The sequence below is a fragment of the Gracilinanus agilis genome, chromosome 3 (assembly GCF_016433145.1).
Source record: "Gracilinanus agilis isolate LMUSP501 chromosome 3, AgileGrace, whole genome shotgun sequence".
NCBI classification, from domain to species: Eukaryota; Metazoa; Chordata; class Mammalia; order Didelphimorphia; family Didelphidae; genus Gracilinanus; species Gracilinanus agilis.
Genome location: NC_058132.1, coordinates 427,025,920 through 427,048,318, shown reverse-complemented (window position 1 = coordinate 427,048,318; position 22,399 = coordinate 427,025,920). Strand labels below are relative to the sequence as shown.

General features: G+C 34.1%; 1 protein-coding gene across 1 annotated transcript in view; it reads right to left on the bottom strand.

The window, feature by feature from the left end:
* Positions 1-22,007, bottom strand: part of ROBO2 (roundabout guidance receptor 2) — a 773,029-nt gene extending 751,022 nt beyond the window's left edge. Inside the window, exons 1-2 of the mRNA XM_044669246.1 lie at positions 22,004-22,007; positions 19,814-20,140 (exon numbers count right to left, since the gene is read on the bottom strand). Of these exons, the coding sequence (XP_044525181.1) occupies positions 19,814-20,140; positions 22,004-22,007 (331 nt within the window). The remainder of the gene's footprint in view (positions 1-19,813; positions 20,141-22,003) is intronic.
* Between the last annotated feature and the right edge of the window lie 392 nt (positions 22,008-22,399).

Sequence of the window (22,399 nt, the reverse complement as noted above, 5' to 3'; positions counted from 1 at the left end):
GAATATCCTATTTTTCTTATTTACTCAGATTTCTCTTGGTGTCCCCTACTATTCATTTCCCTCTTTCCCACCCCCCATGTCATCTTAGACCATTTAGTATCCTGTCCTCTCCCTATGAATTATTCTTCTGGTTATTAATAGTGAATATTATAATAGTGAATAGAGTTCACTACAGAGAATTATACATAGAATTTCTCCACATAGTAATACAGATAATTAGATCTTATTGAAGCCTTTAAAGAGTCAAATTTAAAAAATTATAAGTTTTCTTTCTTTTCCCTGTGTTTCTTATTTACCTTTTCATGTTTCTCTTGATTTCTGTGGTTGGGTATCAAACTTTCCATTTAGTCCTGGTCTCTTTTGTGCAAAAACTTGGAAATCTTCAATTTTGTTTAATGCCCATACTTTCCCCTGGAAGTATATAGTCAGTTTCGATGAGTAGTTGATCCATGGCTGAAGGCCCACCTCTCCTGCTTTTCTGAATATCGTATTCCAAGCCTTGCAGTCTTTTAGCGCGGAGGCTGCCAGATCCTGTGTGATCCTGATTGGTGCTCCTTGATATTTGAATTGTCTCTTTCTGGATTCTTGTAAGATTTTTTTCTTTTACTTGAAAGCTCTTGAATTTGGCTATTATATTCCTATGTGTTGACTTTTCTGGGTCCAGTGTAGAGGGTGATCTATGGATCCTTTCAATGTCTATATTGCCCTCTTGTTGTAGGACTTCAGGGCAATTTTGCTGAATAATTTCTTTAAGTATGGAGTCCAAGTTTCTATTAATTTCTGCTTTTTCTGGAAGACCAATGATTCTCAAATTGTCTCTTCTAGACTGGTTTTCTTGGTCTGTCACATTCTCATTGAGATATTTCATGTTTCCTTCTATTTTATCAGTCTTTTGACTTTGTTTTATTTGTTCTTGTTGTCTTGAGAGATCATTGGCTTCTAATTGTTCAATTCTAGCCTTTAGGGACTGGTTTTCCTTTTCAATCTGGTCATTTCTGGTCTTCAGTTAACTTGCCTCAGTTTCCAATTGTGAAATTCTGCCTTTTAAGCTGTTATTTTCTTGCCAGATCTCTTCCATCTTCCTCAACATCTCATTTTTGAACTCTTCAATAGCTTGTGACCAGTTTTCATTGTTTTGGGAAGGTTTGGATACTTGTTTGTCCTCCTCTGTTGTCTGGATTTTCTCTGTGTAAAAGTTGTCGAGTGTTCCAGAGTTTTTCTTGATAATCTTTTTCTTCTGGGGTTCTTGGCTTGCCATTGTTAGCCCTGCCCCTTTTCAGCTTTGTCTTCACACTCAGGGTCTGCCTGCACTTTCTAAGCTCCCGAGGGCTCCAGTATCCTTGTCCTCGGGGTCAAGCCTCCTGGTCGTCCCCGCTATGCCCCTCTGCCCGAGGCTCCTTCAGCAGTTTCAGGGGCTGCTTCCACAGCCTCGATCCCGTCTGCACCGGGTCCCCACTCGAGGTCCAAGCCTGAGCTCGAGTTCTTTGTCCACGCCTAGGGCACTGCTTTCACCCGTGCAGACACTCGGGAAAGTCCGTGAGCTCTAGATCTTTGTCTGCGCCCAGGGCAATGTCTTCACCCACTCAGACACTCGGGAAAGTCCGTGAGCTCGAGATCTTTGTCCACGCCTAGGGCAATGTCTTCACCCGCGTAGACGCTCGGGAAAGTCCGTGAGTTCGAGATCTTTGTCCGCGTCTAGGGCAATGTTCCCACCTAGCAGAGGCTCAGGAAAGTCTGTGCGGGTTCTTTAGCCACTTGGGGTCCTACGTCCTGCAGCTCTCAGGTATAAGCCCTGGAGCTGCCAGTGACTCACTGGTTGCCCCAATCCCTCTTTCACTCTTGTGCGTTGGCCTTGGCACTGTGCATGTTGTGGGGGGTGGTGGAGGGGCTTCTTCCTCTCGTGTTTTAGTGAGAGCTGTTTCACCCCTTCACAGCGTGAAAATGCCCCAGTTCCATGTACCTTCAATGCTGTGCCCCACTGTGGGATTCCTTCGTTCGTCTGGATTCGTTTTCATGTCCCCTTGAGGAGTCCTGTATGCTTTGATTAGGAGAGTTCGAGCAGCTGCTCCTTACTCTGCCACCATCTTCCCAAAGGTTCTTTTAAAACAAATCGAAGTTTGTGAAGAAAAAAATCTTCTATGATGACTTCTATGATGCTTCTTGTAAAATTTTCATCAAATTAATCAAAAATCTACCTAGTTATCGTTGATATATTTATAATTCTTCCAAATACTGAAATTTTATTTTAAAGCTTACTCTACTATACAATGGCAAAGTGTATAAATTGGTGTGCATGAAGTAAAGATTATTTATCTTCCTGAACTCAAATCTAGCTTCAGACACTAACTTTTGGTGTGACACTGGGCAAGTCCCTTAGTCCTATTTGTCTCTATTTCCTTGTTTGTAAAAATGAACTAGAGAAGGAAATGGCAGACAACTCCACTATCTTTGCCAAGAAAACCCCAAATGGGTTCATGAAAAGTTGTACATGATTGAACAACAATTATTTTATTTTACATCTTTTGTCATTTACCCATTCTGAATTTGTCTTGGTATAGGGTGTGAGATGTTGATCTAAACCTAATCTCTCCCATACTGTTTTTCCATTTTCCCAGCAGCTTTTGTCAAATAGAGGGTTCTTGTCCCAAAAGCTGGGATCTTTGGTTTGATCAAACACTAACTTCCTAAGGTCATTTACCCCTAACATATTCCATTGATCCACCCTTTTATCTCTTGGTCAGTACCAGGTTGTTTTAATGATCACCACTTTGTAGTACAGTTTAAGATCTGATACTGGTAGTAGGCCTCTGTATTTTTTATTTTATTTTTATTTTTTATTTTTGTAAAAATTCATCCATTTCACATAGGTTGTAATATTTATTGTCATATAATTGGGCAAAATAGCCTTTAGTGATTGCCTTAATTTCCTTTTCATTTTTGATACTTTTAATTTGATTCTCTTCTGTCTTTTTAAAAATCAAATTAACCACTATAATATAGATATAGAGTGAATAAACTGCTAGCTCTCCTTTTGTCTTGGTCTTAGTATTTCCACTGAAGGCTTATGTTTTGGGATAAAGGTTAGAATAGCATCACTACTCTGTTTCCTTGCACAGAGATAGATATGTTTTTGGAGTATATTTTGTGTTAGGTACTCGGAAGAATTATAAATACACCATGGATAATTACATAGATTTTTGATTAATTTGATGAAAGTTTCAACAGAAGCCTTGTAGAAATCCTGAGAGAAAATTTTGTTTTCTTCACACATCGGCTTCCCATAAATAAAATAGATAAAGTACTAGTCAATCTAATTTTAAAAAAGAAAGAAGAAAATCAAATTAACAGTATCAAAAATGAAAAAACTCAAAGAGGAAATTAAGGTAATTATTAAGAGCTTTTTGCCAAATTACATGGCAATAAATATAACAATCTATGTGAAAAAGATGAATATTTACAAAAATATAAACCGCCTAGATTAACAAAAGAGGAAATACGATCAATCCTATCTCAGAAAAGGAAATTGAACAAGCCATCAATGACCTCCCTGGGAAAAAATCCCTAGGGCCAGATGGATACACAAGTGAATTCTATCAAACATTTAAAGAAAAATTAATCCCAATGCTATAAAAATTATTTGACAAAATAAGCAAAGGAGTCTTAATAAATTCTTTTTGTGACACGAATATGGTTCTGATACCTAAGTGATGCAGACCAAATACAGAAAAAGAAATATACAGACCAATCTCCTTATTGAACATAGATGCAAAAATTTTAAATAAAATATTAGCAGAGAGACTACAGCAATATAGCATGAAGATTATTCACTATGACAAGGTGGTAATTATATCAGGAATGCAAGACTAGTTTAATATTAAGAAAATCTATGATCAGACTATCAGAAATCAGATGATTATCTCAAGAAAATACAACATCTATTCCTACTGAAAATACTAGAAAGTACAGAAATAAAAGGGTATTTCCTCAAAATAATAAGTAATATCTATTTTAAAAAACTATCAGCAAGTATCATCAGCAATTGGTATAACATAGAAGTCTTCCCAATAAGATCAGGAATGAAGCAAGAATGCCCCTTATCACCACTATTATTTAATATAGTACTAGAAATGCCAGCAGTAGCAAAGAGAAGTAAAAGGAATTAAAGTAATTAAAGTAAGCAATGAGAAAATTAAACTATCAGTGTTTGTGGAAAATATGATAGTATACTTAGAGAATCTGAGAAAATCAGCTAAAATGCTAGTGGAAATAAAAACTTTAACAAAGTTGCAGAATACAAAATAAATCTGCATGAATCATCAGCATTTCTATATATTTCTAACAAAAATCAGCAGTAAGTGTTAGAAAGAGTAACTCCATTTAAAATCACTCAGACAATATAACATATTTGGGAATATATCTACCAAGACAAACACAGGATTATATCAACACAACCACAAAACACTTTTCATACTAATTAAACAATCTAAAGAATTGGGAAAAGATTCATTGCTCATGGGTAGGATAAGTTTATAAATAAAAATGACGATTCTACCTTAACTAATTTACTTATTCAGTGCTATACCTATCAAACTACCCAAAAACTATTTTAGAGAATTTGAAAAAAAATTACAAAATTCATTTAGAAGAACAAAAGATCAAGAATATCAATGAAATTAATAAAAAAATGTAAATAATGGTGCCCGAGCAGTACTAGATCTTACATTGTACTATAAAGCAGTCATCATCAAACCCATACTGGCTAAGAGATAGAAGGGGTGGATCAATGGCATAGACTAGGGAGAAATGACATCAGCAATCTAGTATTCAAAAAACCCAAAGATCGCAGCTTTTGGGATAAGAACTCACTATTTGGAAAAAAAAAACTGTTGGGAAAATTTAGGCAGTATGGCAAAAATTAGGTTTACATAAATATCTCTCAACCTGTACCAAGATAAGTTCCAAGTTGGTAAATGACTTAAACATAAGAGTAATATAAGTAAATTAGGTGAACATGGAATTGTATAACTGTCAGATCTATGGAGAAGGGAAGAATTTAAGATCAAGCAAGAGAGAGAAGATTACAAGATGTAAAAAGGTTTTGTACAAACCAAACTAATGCAACCAAAATTAGAAGGGAAGCACCAAACTGGGGAGAAAAATAATAAGTTTCTCTAAAAAAGGTCTAATTTCTCAAATACACAAAGAACTAAGTCAAATTTAGAGGAAATCAAATCACTCCCCAATTGACAAATGGTCAAGGGATAGGAACAGGCAGTTTTTAGATGAAGAAATCAAAATTATTAATAATAATATTTTAAAATGTCCTAAATCCCTCCTGATTAGGGAAATGCAAATCCAAACAACTCTGAGGTACCACCTTACACTTAGCAGAGTGGCTAGTATTACAACAAAGGAAAATAACTAATGTTGGAGGGGATGTGGCAAAATTGGGACACTAATACATTGCTGGTAGTGTTGTTAATTGATCCAACCATTCTGGATGGCAACTTGGAATTATGCAAGAATGCATGCCCTTTGATCCAACAATACCACCAGGATCTGTTTGTACCAAAATATCTATAGCTGCTCTTTTTGTGGTGGCAAAAAATTGGAAAAGGATGGGATGCCCCTCGATTGGGGAATGGCTGAACAAATTGTGGCATATTATAGTGATGGAATACTATTGTCTTATAAGCAATAATGAATTGATTGATTTCTATAAGAACTGTAAAGACCTACATCAACTGATGTAGGGCAAAATAAGCAGAACCACAAGAACATTATACACAGTTACTGAAACATTGTGTGGGAAGATCAAATGTAATTGACTTTGCTACTTATAGCAATACAATGATCCAGGACAATTCTGGGGGACTTGTGAGAAAGAATGTTATCCACGTCTAGAGAAAGAACTGTGGGAGTAGAAATCCAGAAGAAAATACATGATTTATCACTTGTTTATATGGGTATATGTTTTGGGATTTTGGTTTTAAAAGATTATTACAAAAATGAATAATATGGAAATAGGTTTTGATATATATATATATATATATATGTATAACCCAGTAGAATTACTTCTCACTTCCTGAAGGAGGGCAGGGGAGAGATAATGTGTAACCTCAGAAAAAAATTTTAAAATAACACTTAAAATAATAAAAAAAAGATGTCACTTTTAGGGTCACACAAGATATATTAGCTAAAAATATGAAGAAAGAGGATTATAATCTGATGTACAAAAAGGCAAAGGATCTAGGTTTGCAACCAAAAATAATAACATACTGACCAAAAAGTGTGTTTAATCCTTCTGGGGAAAATGAATATTTAATCAAAGAGAGAATTTCCAAGCATTTCTGATTCAAAGTATGGAGCTGCGTACAAAATTTAACATTCATGCACAAAACACAATAGAAGTACAAAAATTAAATATGAGTAAGAAATCATAAGGGATTAAAAATGTTTAAACTGTTATTTTTATATGGGGAAATCATAAACTTTACCATCACAGGAAGCCTTACAAAGCACCTAATCAGGAAAATAGTCTGAAAGTGATTTTATTATATTTCGATGATTGCAAAATAATATAGCAATGGAGTACATGGAATATAAAAGGAAGTGTTTATACAATGAAAGGATAATAGTGGGAGGCAGGCAATGCTTGAGCCTCACTATCATCTGAATTAATTCAAGGAGAAAAGAATATATTAACACATAGTTGAGTAGAGGAATTCATCTTATTCAACAAAGAAGTATATAGGAAATGAGTTATGGAAAAAAGAGTGGGAGAAATTAGAGGATAAATAGATTAGAAGAGGCAGTGGTAACAAGTAAAATAGACTCTTGAGAGGGAATATGTTTGTTTTTTAAGGATACACATATAATACAGTAGAATATAAGGAAATACACAGTTATCAATCATATTTGTGAATATGAAAAGAATAAATACCCATAAAACAGAAGAGGAAAGCAAAATGGATGAAAATCCAAAATCTAACTATATATTATTTATTTTTAAAATAAACTTAAAACAATGATATATGGTTAAGATAAGAATCTCATACTTCAGCTAAAGTAAAAAAGGCAGCAGTGACAACTGTCATCTGAGACAAAGCAAAACAAAAATAGGTTTAATTAAAAATATTAATGAGGAAACTAGATTTATTAAAAGATACTGTAGACAAGGAAGTATTATCAGTACTGAACATATGTGCACCAAATTCCTTTAGTATCCAGATACTTAAAGGAAACATTAAACAAGTTAAAGGAGGAAATGGACAGTAAAATTATAATAGTGGGAGACCTCAGACCTAGATAAACCCAACCATTAAACAGGCAAAGAAGTTATGGGATAAATAGAATTTTAGAGAAGTTAGATATAATAGAAATTATAAATGAGATGGATTTTGATATAGAGTACTTGAAGAAGAATCCACATAAGGAGTTTTGCAAAATAATGAAATCACAAGTTAACAAAAAATGCAGTGGACCACTGTCATCATTAGCAATTCAACTATGTAAATTTTAGAAGAAGCAGCCAAATAATCTTATTGCCTTGAAGTAAAAGCAAGTCTCCTTAAGCAAAATTGAAGCTTCTTTGATTGATGCTTGAGGGTAATACGTTACATAATATGATTTATAGTGGCAAAATAACTGAGAAAAGGAGGAAGCTATGAGAATATGGAAAAAAGGAATAAATGAGCTTTTGCTGAATATTGATTAAATGATGTCCAAATACCCAGGGTGCTGAGTGGAAACAGAACTAGATGAAATGTGAAAAAGGATCACGAAAAGTATTCACTGTAAATAAAAAGTATTATCATAATACCTTTAAGTAAATATACAAAAGTTTATTACTGAACTATCACAATTACAAAATTTCATAGTTAAATGTTACTTTAGAAATCATCTAGTACAGCTCCTCATTTTACAAGGAAGGGAAGAAGGGAATTAGAGAAAGAAGAAGGAAGGAAAAACTTATGTTTTTTCACTGTATCAAGCATTGTACTTAAAACTTTATAAATATTACCTCATTGAACACTTTCAATAATCTTGGGAGATAGGCAATATTATAATTAATTGAATAAACTGTGGCAAAAATGGGTTAAGTGACTTGCCCAAGGTCCCACAGAGCTAGTAAATATCTGAAGTCAGATATGAACACAGGTATTTCTAACACTAGGCCCAGCACTTATTCACTATACTACAAAGGTATCTCTAAAGAAACTGAAGCAAAGATAAAAGTAATTTGCCCAAAGTGATTCAACTAGTTAGTGCAAGGGCAGACGTTAGAAATCAAGAGTCTTGACTTTCAGACTAGTTTTCTGTTTTGTGCTGTCTCTGCTTAAATGGTCTGCGTACTCTTCTATATGTAGGATTTGCAAAGCCACATAATAATTCAATAATCTATTTCCAAAAATTAGGAAAATTTTCATCCTTCAGAGCAGATTTACATAGTTCTTTTTTGTTTTCAACTTAAGGAAATTGAAATAAAGTCCACAAACTGTAAACTCCCTCCAATCCTGTGGGATAAATGATATTCTTGTCAAAGTGATTCCCTATTATTCATCAATGATGCTCCAAGGAATGAAGGAATAGGAAGCACCCTGAGCTATGAGTCAAGATATTTAAGTTTTGATCCTGGCTCTGCAACTAACTAGATCTATGAACTTGAGCAACTGAGATTTTACCTTTTGAAAAGACAGTTTTTTTCATCTATAAAATGAATAGATTTTATAAAAGTATTCCTAATATCTTTTCTATTTTTTAAATTGATTTATTAAAGGTAGTTTGATTGAACAGATAAGGCTGCTTTATGTGGAAATGCTATATGAATATTAAACACAACCATTTTTTAACATGAGAAAAATGCAAAGCAGATCTAGAAAGAATATAATCATCTAATGCAGCTTCTTTTTCAGTCTTCACTGGAGTCAAGATCTGTGTTCCAGTGAAAAAGCATGTGAGTATTAAGTTAGTCCACAAAATGCAATTAATTAATTATCTGCTACCTCAGAAGATAAGAAATTTTATATAGCAGAAATTTTCAAGTAGAATTTGTCCAAGGACTCCTCCTAGTCCAAACAAATAATGATTGTAAAAAGGTATAATCATAGAATTTTAAGATATCTTATTTAAGCACTTCAGTGAAAAGTCAATCAAATCTACGAAATGTAAACTCAAGTCTACAATTTTTAATCATGAACTTCAAGTTTTTTGTAATATACCATTCTTGTTCAATTCTTTTTAACTAACTTGTTTATAAACAGGAAAACAATACAACTTGTTAAATATCTAAAAAAGGAATACACAGCAACTTCCTCCTTGTTATTTATCAGTCTGCTTTATACATGGAGACAAATTCTTGCTTTAGAAGGAAAATGTGCCATAGCAAATACTGTTGCATATACTCTTTTCCCACTTATGACACCAAACGCATATACAATTAATTGATCAATTGACAAGGAGCTTATATCCTTACAGGGGAGACAAGTACATATAATATTATGAAATTCATTAACATAAAGTGAATAAATATAAATATCTACGAAGTAATCAAACAGAATTTAGTTTGGGAAAAAGGGTGCTAGAAGAAATTGCACTGATTCTGGCATCAAGAAGACCTGGGTGATATAGTATCTTTGATGTTTTAAATCCCTGGCTAAGTCATTTAACTCTAGTTTTCCATTTCTAATCTGTAAAATGAGAGCGACGGGACAAGACCTAGAATTCTTGACCTTTTATGTAATATACCTCTTTGGCAGTCTGGCAAAGCTTATGCAACCCTTCTCAAAATAATATTTTTAAGTTCATAAAATAAAATACAAAGTAAAGCTATTATATTGAAATAGTTACCAAAATAGTTTTTATAAAAACAAGTTTATACATCCCAGCTCTTAAGCTCTGGAACTAAAGTACTTCTAACTCTATCTTTATATAATCTATGTCACCTTTTAATCATTATTATTATTATTATTTAAAACTTCATTTCAAAGAGAACCAATGCTTATAAATTGGATTTAAGTGAGGCAGAGTTACACGAAGTTATCCGTCCCACTCTGTCCTCCAGAGTCATCCACGTCCAGTGGCAAGACAAAAGTCAGGATGACTTGGAGTGATGCCATGGATGATTTTTGACATTTTCTGTGTCTGGCCAAGCTCTAAACACCCAACAGTGTCTGCATAAGCTATCTTCATGGTCAGTGGAACAAACTATTCTCAAGTTCTCATTCTGCCAGAGGAAGATTTCACATACTTGAGGTTGACACCCTCCTAAGTCACTGATGGGTTTGAGACCTGTCTTGACACAAATGAGAGTTGGGTGATAGGTTGACATTGAATGTAGGTGAGTATCCCTGAAAAAGGGCTCATTATTACCTCACAGAAGAGGGGTTAGGCCCTCCTGTATATTCCATACACTTCTCTATTTATAGCTATAGAGATAGCTATTGCTGTATCTTCTAGATATCTAGATGCTGTCTGAAGGGGACCGTCACTAGGATGTCACTAGAGTGGTAGCTCAGAGTTAATTATTTAATTAATGAAAAAGATGTTACATTAGTAATTAATGTGAAAAAAATCACAAAATACCCTCTTGGTTACCTAAGATCCAGAATAGAATGAATATGGACAATAAATTAGTAACAGGTAGAGTGAGTCCCACCTAAAAATGAATGTCATTCCCTAATCCTAGCAATGTAATATTGAGGGGAAGCAGGACAGTATAGTTGAAAGAGAAGTATCTAGGAGTGAGAAGATTTGTGTTCAAATATGATCTCTAATATTTCCTGTGACATTAGAGAACACATTTAAACATCCTGTTCCTCAGCTCATTTATAAAATAAAGGAATCAACTTAGATGTCCTCTGAAGTCCCTATCAGTTCTAAATCTATATTATTATTGTTATAATTTTAAATGTGAAAATTATAAATTATTACAAGTAAAGCTTATATTTCATGTTATTTTATCATATGCTTAGCATTGTTTATGTTTTGTTATAAAATTGTAATGAATTATTCATTCCATTTGAATAAAACATGAGCTGAGAAAATTATTTACATACACTTCCATGAAAAGTACAGGGACAATTTTTTTTGGTAATAAAAATGATGTGTCATATGTTTGGAAATTACCATTCTAAAGTATCCAAGAGGGAAAAGGTGAAAAAGAAACATGGAACAGAGGATAGCAAAAACATGAAGGATAGTTATCAACAATTATTTATTAAGCTAGGAAGGATTTTCTCCCTCTATTTCTCCATCATTTTTGGTCTAGACCTATGATTTCATCCTTATTCAACAGAAATCACTCTGTACCATAGAAAAATACTCTTAGGGAGTTTCATGAGAAAGAGGGAGTTAAATGATCTGACCCAAAGTTATGATATGTCTTGAAGTCAAATTCAGGTCTTCCTGATTCTGAACCCTGATCACTATCTACAATGTTAGGCTCCATCTCTTCTCCATTAATTCATTAAAAATCCCTTAGAAAAAATTAAAAAGGACTGTGCACTTGCTTCAGAAGCAAGAGGGAAATGGAATAAGCTCTGAAATTCCACACTACCCTTGGAAGGTGGCACACAATAATCAGGAAAAAAGCAAGGAAGAGTAGGAGGGAAGTATTTGGGGATTCAGAGTTCATTCAGTAATGTTGATAATATGACAACATATGGATTTAAAATTTATCAAAAAAGCCAACTGATAGTTCATTTAAAGTATAAATATTTTTTACTTAGCTCAATTTGACCACCACCTGTGACCTCTCCTACTAAATTCAGTCTTCCACTGTAACCTCTTTTATTGGTAAAGAAAAAACATCAATTTCGTTTGCAATTTAAAATAAACAGGATTGTTATGTTTCCAAAGCTTTGCTATTCCAGCACTCTGTGACCTATAAATAATGCAAGACCTTTACTTTCTATAAGTGACTTTAGTTCAACCATGAGTCCTGAAATATGGAAGTGAAAAAAAAATCACTTCACAGTCATGGAATTCAATCTATTCTTAGTATTCCAATTGAATTATGAATCAGAAGCTGTTCACTCTTTTGTAGTAACACTAAAAATCTACTTTCAACATTTATGCTTTTTATTTTGATATCAAAGCTATAGCAAATCCCAGCTAATCTAAAAAGCCCTTGTATTTTGCTTCAGAAGTAAGAAAAGTAGGGGGTAAAAGATCCATTTCTGCATGCTCCCCTGACCTCTGAACCACAACCTTCTTGCCACTAAAGCATTCAACACCTCATTTAATCTCTACTTAGTGCACTGGCACAGTGCTGAGAAAAGGAAAAGAAAAATAAATAATCTGGAGACTTCATCAATTTTTCATGAATTTTCATTTAGGCCACAGTTCTCTCTTAGAGTGGTCGATAGATCAAGCTGCTGTCACATATTTAACACCTGGGGCTATGGCTGCTATCTCTGGGGGCTGCCACTGATTCAGCCTAGATCAGAGGCAACCTCAATCTCTGTGAGGATCTCTCCTACACTTCCTGTTCCTTACACATGGCACCCTGGTGCTGGAAACTGAAATACTATCCATATTAGTGACTGCAACTTTTTTTTTTCACATTAGAATACTATCCAATGAGTTCAGCAATGTCAGATATTGTTTATCAAAAACAGTGGTTCTATTTGTTAAATTTTTAAAAAATACTTTGGGCTTGAAGATGACTGAGAAAAGTCAGATGCTGATAAAAAATTTTGACTAATGAATCAGGCTCAAACAGAAAACAAGTGAGTCTAATTTCAACTTATACATTTTTGTCCTGAATATGCAGAATTTTGTCCACAGAATATGTAGTCTTCATGAAGCTAAATGGTTTATTAAAGGCAGTGTTGATGGGAGAGCCATTGCCCAGACAAAACCTTGACCTGCAGAAATAAACTTTTGTCTGGAATACTGTCCTTATCATAGCAGAAAAAAATATTCTAAAACACTCTAAAATCAAAATGGAGCAGCTGGTGGAAGGAAAGACCAGTGAATTACCGTCTCTCATCTACCTCCTGAAAGCAATTATTCCTTAAAATGGAACATAACAATAGCACCTCTATCACAAAGCTATTGCAAGAATTAAATGAGATAAATGTGTGAAATATTTTGAAAACTTTAACATGCTTTGTAAATTACAACTATCATTACAATATACAACTCTATAGTATACTAATTTATCCATTCCACTCCCAGAACCTTAGAGTCAAAATTATGATATTATTGTATTAGTATATTATTGTATATTAATATATGTGAATATATTAAAATTATATAGTATTTTAGTATTATATATAGTATTAATGATAGAAGCAGGCCTTAGAGATCATTTAGACTAACTCAGCCATATGATCATGGACCAATCACATAAAGGCCTGACAAGTTAATAGGAAAGATCTAATCATACAGTGATATTATTATTTGATATTACTTTGAATAATATTAGCTATATAAATAGCATGAGAAGAAAGATAAATATTCACTAGCTAAACGCATTTTAGCTTTCTTACATCATCTGTATCAGAAATAAAAGTATATCTCACTATTTTTTGGCAATTGGACAAAAGTCCATTGTTACATAACATCCTCCCCAACCAAAATAGTCTTCTTCTACTCTTGAGCAATTAAGGTTGACAATTAAATTTTCTGAAGGTATGTTCTCTTTCATTTCCTTCCAAATAAAAAATTTACTGAAATTAAACCTATAAATCACCAGCAGTAAAATGATTTATCAATATAAAGAAAAATCAATTAAACTAGAAATAAATCTGTCAATTTAATGAAACTATCAAAAGTATTGTTTTGCTTTACTGTAAATAACATAATCTTATTTTGTAATGAAAGATTTATTTAATTTTTTATTGTATATAGAAACAAAGCAACAGAATCCAAGTAACATTTCTTTCCTTAAAAAGAAAAAAAAGCTATTTTGTTTTCTAATCATTTCATAAACAAAAACAGAAGTGCTTCTGTCTAAGTCACCAAGGCAATTTTTTTTAATGAAAGGACAAATATTTCCCCTCAGAAGAAAAATAAATGTGTCTTGCTGAACCACTTCATCTAAAAATCTAAAGCCTCAATAGATATGTGAGCTTATCAATGTGAGTATTATTACCTCCAAGGAGGTAGATAACAGTCCTGTCTGCCCATCTTATGCAACTCTCATCCATGTTCTCGCATCAATTTGCCACAGGACATCCACTTTACATGCTGACTGCTTTCCATAAGTTTTCCTAACATTATGTGGATGCCAAGGAAGTACTCAGACATAATCTTATTATATAACTGGTCCATTTTTAGAGGTGGAAGAACTAAAAACATTTCTCTAATGACATCCTTTACACGTAAGATGTTAAATTCAAATGGAAAACCACACATTAAGATTACCTTATTTTATTTTTAATTATTTGTTAAATATTTCCCCATTACAATTAAATTTTATTCTCCCTATACTCACAGTACAAAGTCACATGTTCTGACATCTCTGTTTTATACCACTTCTCCAGGATACTTCATTCCTCATTGATAATGCCTATAATCTGCTCATGCTCACTACATACTTCTCCATCCCTGTAGGTGATTCTTCACCATATAACATTACCACTTCACAATCAGATGACCAATGTATATAAGTACATGACTGTATTAATAAATCACAGGCTGCTAAAAAGTATAGCAGCTGGGTGGCTCAGTGATTTGAGAGCTAAGCCCAGAGATGGGAGGTCCTAGGTTCAAATATGGCCACAGACACTTCCCAGCTGTGTGGCCCTGGGCAAGTCACTTAACCCCCATTGCCCACCCTTACCACTCTTCAGCCTTAGAACCATTACCCAGTATTGATCCTAATATGGAAGGTAAGGGTTTAAAAAAAGCATATGATAAATTATATACTTCCTAAAATATATATAACTTATTATTAGAGTAGAAAGAGCTACTGAACTGGAAGTCATGAGTGAGTGCCTAGACCAGTGATGGCAAATCTTTTAGAGGGGTGGGTGATGTGAGAAATGCACATGCAGAGAAGAAGGGGAACAGGCCAGCCTTGTATCCTTCTGGCTTTCTAGCAACAAAAATTGGCAAATTCTGTGCTGGGGCGATGAGGTACATGTTCACAGAGAGGGCTCTGAGTTCCCCCTCCGGCACATTGGCCATAGGTTTGCCACCATGAGTCTAGACCAAGCTCTGCATGAATTGGCTGCATTAACTTAACCTCTGTAAATCTTCATTTTTCATCAATGAGTTGCAAAAAACTTTACATACATTACATATAAATATACCTTGCCACATTTCAGCCTTGCCATAATGCCATCAAGCAGGTACTACAAGTATTATCTTTATTTAACAGACAAGGCTTGGGAAATTAAGTAAATTGTCCATGATCATACACCTAGTAAACGAAGGCGTTAGACTATATGATTTCTAAAGTACTGTTTGCCTCTAAAATTTTAACTATAAGCTTTCTTGTGTTATATACATGCTAACATCAAGAAATGCATATTCTTTTTAGCTCAAAAAAGTTCAAATGAAAAGGGACATTATCAATTAATAAGCATGAATCAACATGAATTTATTAAACACTTACCAACTGCCAGGAATTATTCCATGAATAACAACAATAAAAGATAACATGGGTAGGGGGTGGGAAAGGAAGAGAGAGAACATCCACAAGTTCTTTTCCCCAAGTGGCTTACATTCTTCTATTAAAATATTGCAAAATGTGTTCATAGTTGAGTAAAAACAAACTATTTATAAAACACACACACATTTTTTGGAGGGGAGGAAAGATAATCATTAACAATTGAGTTTATTTCCTTAATTGTTAAAAAATGTCTTAAAGAAGTTAGTCTTTAAGCTCAGCAAATAGACAAGGTGATAAGGGAAAGTATTCCAGGCACTAAGAGATAACCTGTATCAAGGCTGGAACCAATTGCGAAGGATTTTAAATGCCAGAGTAGTTCCTATTTTATTCTTAAGGCAATCAGGAGATACTGAAGTTTCTTGAGCAAGAAAGCAGTGTAGTAAGACATTTTACATTGTGCACTTCAGAAACAGGGGCAGCTGAGTGGCTCAGTGGATTTAGAGCCAGGCCTAGAGACTGGAGGTCCTAGGTTCAAGTCCGGCCTCGGACACTTCCAGCTCTGTGACCTTGGGCAAGTCACTTGACCCCTACTGCCCACCCTTACCACTCCTGGGCCAAGGACGGTCCCTAGCCCGGATGAAAAAGGAGGAGGGTTGGGTGTGGGGCTAGCAACCCCACCCTGTAAAAACTACATCTGCTAAAGAAACTGCAACCTAAAGTAGGGGCAGCTGGGCTAGCTCAGTGGATTGAGAGCCAGGCCTAGAGACGAAAGGTCCTAGGTTTAAGTCCGGGCTCAGACACTTCCCAGTTGGGTGACCCTGAGCGACTGTGTGTCCCATTGCCTACTGGTTGTGGCCCTATGCTCCTAGAATGGAGTCCCAGGATAAAAAAAAAAAAAAAAAAAAAAAACTTCAGAAACACCAATTTGTCGGACAATGAATTAGAGAAAGGAAAGATTTAAAAGAAACAGCGAGGAGGTAACTACAATAGCCTAGGAAAGAGTCATTGAGGCATGTCTGAGGGTTGTTATGGTGTGAGTAAGAGAAAGGGGTAAATGTGAGAGATGTTGGGGACTAGCCAACTGATTAAGCATAAAAAAATCAAGTATGACTGAGAGGTTGTGAATGTAAATGATTTTATGAATAGTGGTACAATTCACTGAAACTAAGAACTTAAGAAGAGGGTTGGGTTTAGGAGTTAATGAGTTTTGTCTGGGGCATATTAAGTTCGAAATTATTATCATACATTCAGTCAGAGATTTCCAATAGGCAACTGAAGATTTAGCACTAAAACTCTGAGACCCTGATCTACTTGACAGCGCTAACCTACACTATACTTCATCTTTATCATTTTCCATAACACTAAGTAGACTTCAATGGATGTATCATCTCATAACTCCATCAGAACAGACCCTCGTAACTCAGCCATGCATCCTTAGCTGAACTGGGGTACCCTCTTTAGGGGAGAATATGTTATTGATTCTCCTCAGGGTGTGTGTGTAAGCTTTATAATCATAATGTCTGTATTATAATCTATAATGTAAAATTTTAACTCTTTTGAGAGTAATTTCAGGGGGGAATGTATAATTCTTCTCAGAAGGGAACGTATGTTTTATATAATCTATAATGTAAAGTTTAAATTCTTTTGAGAGTAATTTTAGGATCAGAAATTTGCCATCTCCCCAGAATCCAGACAACGAACCTGTTTGGAGAAGGCACTATGAAGATGCCTGAAGAGCCTTGAAGATCATGAAGATCCAAATTGAACTTTGGGGTGCAGTTGACTGAACTATGGGAAGTTGAATGCATTTGTTTTAAATATACACTCTTATGCCAAAGGGGACTGCCCCTAATTGGCTTTTGTCAATGCAGCTAGCAACCATTGGTTCATTGTTTTTTTCCTCTTTTTCTTTATATCCCCAAATTTCTGTAATTTAAAAGTTAGTTATGTTTACAAGAGCATTTGAGGAGCCTAGTCTCTCGCCGGCTCTTCAGGGGGTAATGTGATATTGGAAATTTGGGGTTCCTTGAGTTTTAATATCGAGGTCTCTGGTATAAACTTCCTGTGGACATTTAGAGGACATGAAAACTACATTTCCCATGATTCCTCTTCTGTAATACAGGTGGGCAGGAAGTGTGATTATGTAGACGAAGGTATAAAGTCTCAGAACTTGATTGGGAAGCTCTCTTTTCTAGGAAGCAGCCAAGGGGAAGGTATGGAGGACCATTTTTTAATTAGATCTTATCAAGCACGTGGTTCTTTTTAATCATCAATATGGCTGTTAATAAACCCATAATATTTTTAAATATATCCATCTATATTAATTTTATCTGTAACAGCATAACCCATCCACACTTTCTTATCCTTTTCTATTCTTGTCTAAATTTTCTCAAAAATATCACAGGAAATCTCTCCAACTTTGTTTCCAAACAAATCTTTCCAACAGGAAACCCAAAGGGAAATGACAGGTCTAAATAGTAGTAGGTTATTTATTACTGGTAACATATGGTTTATAAGAAATAAATTAGATGTTACCTTCTAGTAGATATATGATTAGAAAAGGAGGTGGGCTCATTGTGTACTAAGAACAAGAAACAGGACAAGTAATTAAATGATGCCCACAAATAATTTAAATATCTAGAAGATATTTAAGGCTTCCAATGTACTGTGTAGTTCTCCAAAATAAGAGGACAAAAATTCAATATCTTTAGGTTATATACTCAAAAGTCTATCAAAAATATTATTTCTGCCATTATGTTAAAGGTAGTTTGGCTGGTAGTTAGAAAGAGCACTAAAGTAGGAGGGCCAAAAATAGAAGTTCTAGTCCTCATAAAACTAAGAACCAGAATTGGATTTTAGTTCTAATTTTTTAATTTAATATTTTCTTATTGATTGACTTTCTACTAACTTTCTACATGATCTGTCTAATAGCACAGATCTCTATCTCAGTTTTCTCATTTGTATTTTTTAAATACACTAATTATCCCATAATGATATTTTTCAAAGTAAAATTAATTGCAACTGGAATTTGTTGATTAATTGCACAGAAATATATTTTCATGTTCTTAAAACCATGTTAAATTAGTTATGCACTATCCAGAATATTGTTTATGTTATCTTAGCATTTACTCTAAACTTCATTTTGGAAGCTAAAACTATGTAATTTAGATAATACTCAAATTATTATTTAATCTATTAAAGAAATTAACACTAATAGTTTAATTTTATACAAAAATAATAAAATAATCTCAGATCAGGTTCATGATTGACTGTCAAACTGTTGTTAGTTCTGGAACAACAAAAGACAAAAGATTGGACCTATGTTTCACTGTTATGGAGAACTCCCCGAAGAGGAAAATTTCTCTAATAATGTAGGTCAGCACAAGTTCTATGTTATTTCCCCAAAATACATAGTGTATAATTTGAAACCTCCATAAAGAATTAAAAAAATATAGTTTTCCTTTTGTAATAAAGCATATTTAATCAAAGAACAGCTACTAACATCAATGATTAAAAATGTAAATCAGAAAACAGTGCATAATATTACAAAAGTTCTCCAGTAAGAGAAAAAATAGGATAACAATACAAATACTACAAATATTTTAATAATTCCATAAAGTTCACCACTGCCAAAACTATTTTCTTAATACTAATATTCATCCCATGATGTCATATAACTGAAAATCACAGACTCAGAAGAAAAAAATTTCAGATAGCCCATGAGCAATGAAAAGGTAAACTCATAGTGGATATATATAGAATATTACTTACACATGAGAAATAAAACATGAATGATATTAATTAAGGACTTTTATTACCACAAAATTATTTAGGCATGTCATGCAGTAATGTAAGGTAAAGAATAATAGTCTATATTAAGATCTTTATTTAGACTTAGATGATTGCTAGGGGGGAAAATGCCAACTCACCACTTTAGTATGTGCATAGTTAACAGAACATTATTTTGAACAATATATGAAAGCTTTGGATTTCCATATGTCCAACTTAAATCGTCAACTATATTTTTCCATAAGAACAAATTATATATTAAACATCACTGTCATTACCAAACTCGACATTTTTACAGCACTAATGATTTTTCACTAAAAAGATTTCTATGAAAAAGGTAAACAAGTAATCAAAATTTTAAGTCACACAAAATGCATTGATCCAAAAACTGACTAAATAAAAATTTCCTGAGGAAATAAATACATATATGTTTCAAATACTTTAATTGCTCTTACTTACATGCCACTTCCAGAGATGCATTGTGACTCATTGCCTCACCAAGATAGTTCCTTGCCACACAGACATAGCTTCCTTCATCAGGTTTACTTCTACGTCCATGCACAATACGCAAGAAAAATAAAGATCCACTAGGCAGCAGCATGCGGTGGGATCGTGGATCATCTTTGTCAGTCTCCACTCTCTCACCATCTTTATACCACTCTATAGTAGGAGTTGGCCTGCCCTCAGCCTTGCAGTTCAAAGTTGTTGGTTCTCCTTTAGAGACAATAACATCCGAAGGATGCTCAACAATCCGAGGAGGAAAATCTTCTTGGCGAAGACGTGATCCTAAAAACACAAAATAGACAGAAAAATTCTTACCTTTTTCCATTTTTAATTTTTTTCCTTATTATGCTTCTCTTTTCCTACAACAACAGTATGCTGAATCTCAATCATCCATTTTGTCATTCTTTCATTCAACAAACTCATCAAATCTGGATATATATAGTTCATCTTATAGAAAACTAAACACGTGAAAACACATCTAAAACAACTGATCTAATCCTAAACTTAAATCATTTTCCTCCTTCAATGATACTTATTATTTTTGATAAAAATTACTATTGACTACACCTCAATATATAAATGTTCCAGTCATATATATGTTCCGTATCCTTAATATTCCCCACTGGGAATTATCCCAAGGGACTTACAGGTAAGATGATCAATTTAAATATCATCAAAAATCCCCTTCATCCTATTTTCATTTTAAAGGCCTGAATACCTACTGCCCATCTGAATACCATTAGAGCTATAAGTCTTCTTATACATGCTTTTTTCCCTACCTTACTAATCCACAATTTATACCAAGCTATGTAGTCTTCCTCGGGTAGAGAAAAATTCATGTCATTCATCTGTTTAAAACCTTATAGCAATGCGGGTGATGGAATACTATTGTGCTAAAAGGAATAATAAACTGGAGATGTTCCAGGCGAACTGGAGAGACCTCCGGGAACTGATGCAGAGCGAAAGGAGCAGAGCCAGAAGAACTCTATACACAGAGACTGACATTCTGTGGTAAAATCGAATGTAATGGACCTCTGAACCAGCAGCAATGCAATGACCCAGGACAATTCTGAGGGATTTATGGTAAAGATGCTACCCACATTCAGAGGAGGGACTGCAGGAGAGGAAACATATAGGAAAAACAACTGCTTGAACGCATGGGTCGGGGTGGACATGATTGGGGATGTGGACTCGAAACTACCACACCAATGCAACTACCAACAATTTGGAAATTGGTCTTGATCAAGGACACATGACAAAACTAGTGGAAATGCGCATGGGTAGGGGGGGTGTGGGGGGGGGGGTTGAAGGGGAAAGGAGGAGCATGAATCATGTAACCATGTTAAAAATGAATATTAATAAATGTAAAAAAAAAAAAAACCTTATAGCATATCCTCATTATCTAACAAATAAACTTACCACAAAATTGTCTTGACACACTCTCACCCTATTATTTCCAATTCTTATCTCCCACTTGTTCCTCTTCTCTTACTCTATATAAATCCTATATAAATCCTAATACTCTGCTGCCTTTGTTCACTATAGTTCTGACCCTTGCAGAGTTACAAAAGTTTAAAAATCCTGTATGATTTAAAGCCCAGTTTATCTGCATAACCTGTATAAAGATTTCCTTAATCCTCCCAGTTGGTAATAACTTCCCCTCCTTTTGAGAACTCAAAAAAATATTTCTTTTGCATCTCTTTTATATACGTATTATGTTTCATTTTTATGTTACTTGGTTATGAATGTGATAATCTATGAGACTAGAGACAAAGTCATCTCTGATTTTTGCATTTCTCCCACAATTTAAATCTATCCATAATATTTAATGAATATATGTTGAAATAAAATTGTAATATGGTCTTTACATTCAAAGAAGGAAGACTACCTATACTTCATGCAGTCCAATTTAAATAAAGTAATAGTGTAGAGATAGGACTCAGGTGAGTGATATGTGTACCATGGAAAACTAATATAAATGGCCTGGAGAAAGTATGTTGGATTCTCTCATTTCTAATTACAAATCTAAAAAATCTAAAATGACTTATTATTCCACAAGAGAAATGACAAATTATCTGAAACTAATAAATAAGTGTTAGAGAGATGCCCAAGGTCATATGAGATGCCCAAGCTCATATGACTTACCCATGATTACACAGGTAATATGTATCAGAGGCAGAAGTTTAACAGTTTAACACATCTCCCAAACTTCCACCATTCTATCCAACAAACCATTATGCAAGCTTCTCTCTCTCTCTCTCTCTCTCTCTCTCTCTCTCTCTCTCTCTCTCTCTTTCCCTCTCTCTGTCTCTGTCTCTCTCTCTTGGCTTCATGAGACATCAAAAAACAATATAACAGAATCAAAAGAATGAAAAAAAGAACAGAATATGAAATATCTCTCTCCTCTCGTATTTCTTTTGTTGAAACACTGCCAATCATATATCATTAATGTTCAATACCAATTTTTCCCTTAGAAAAAAATTATGTATAAAATATGAGCAGTAGTTTTATATATATATATATATATGTATATATATATAT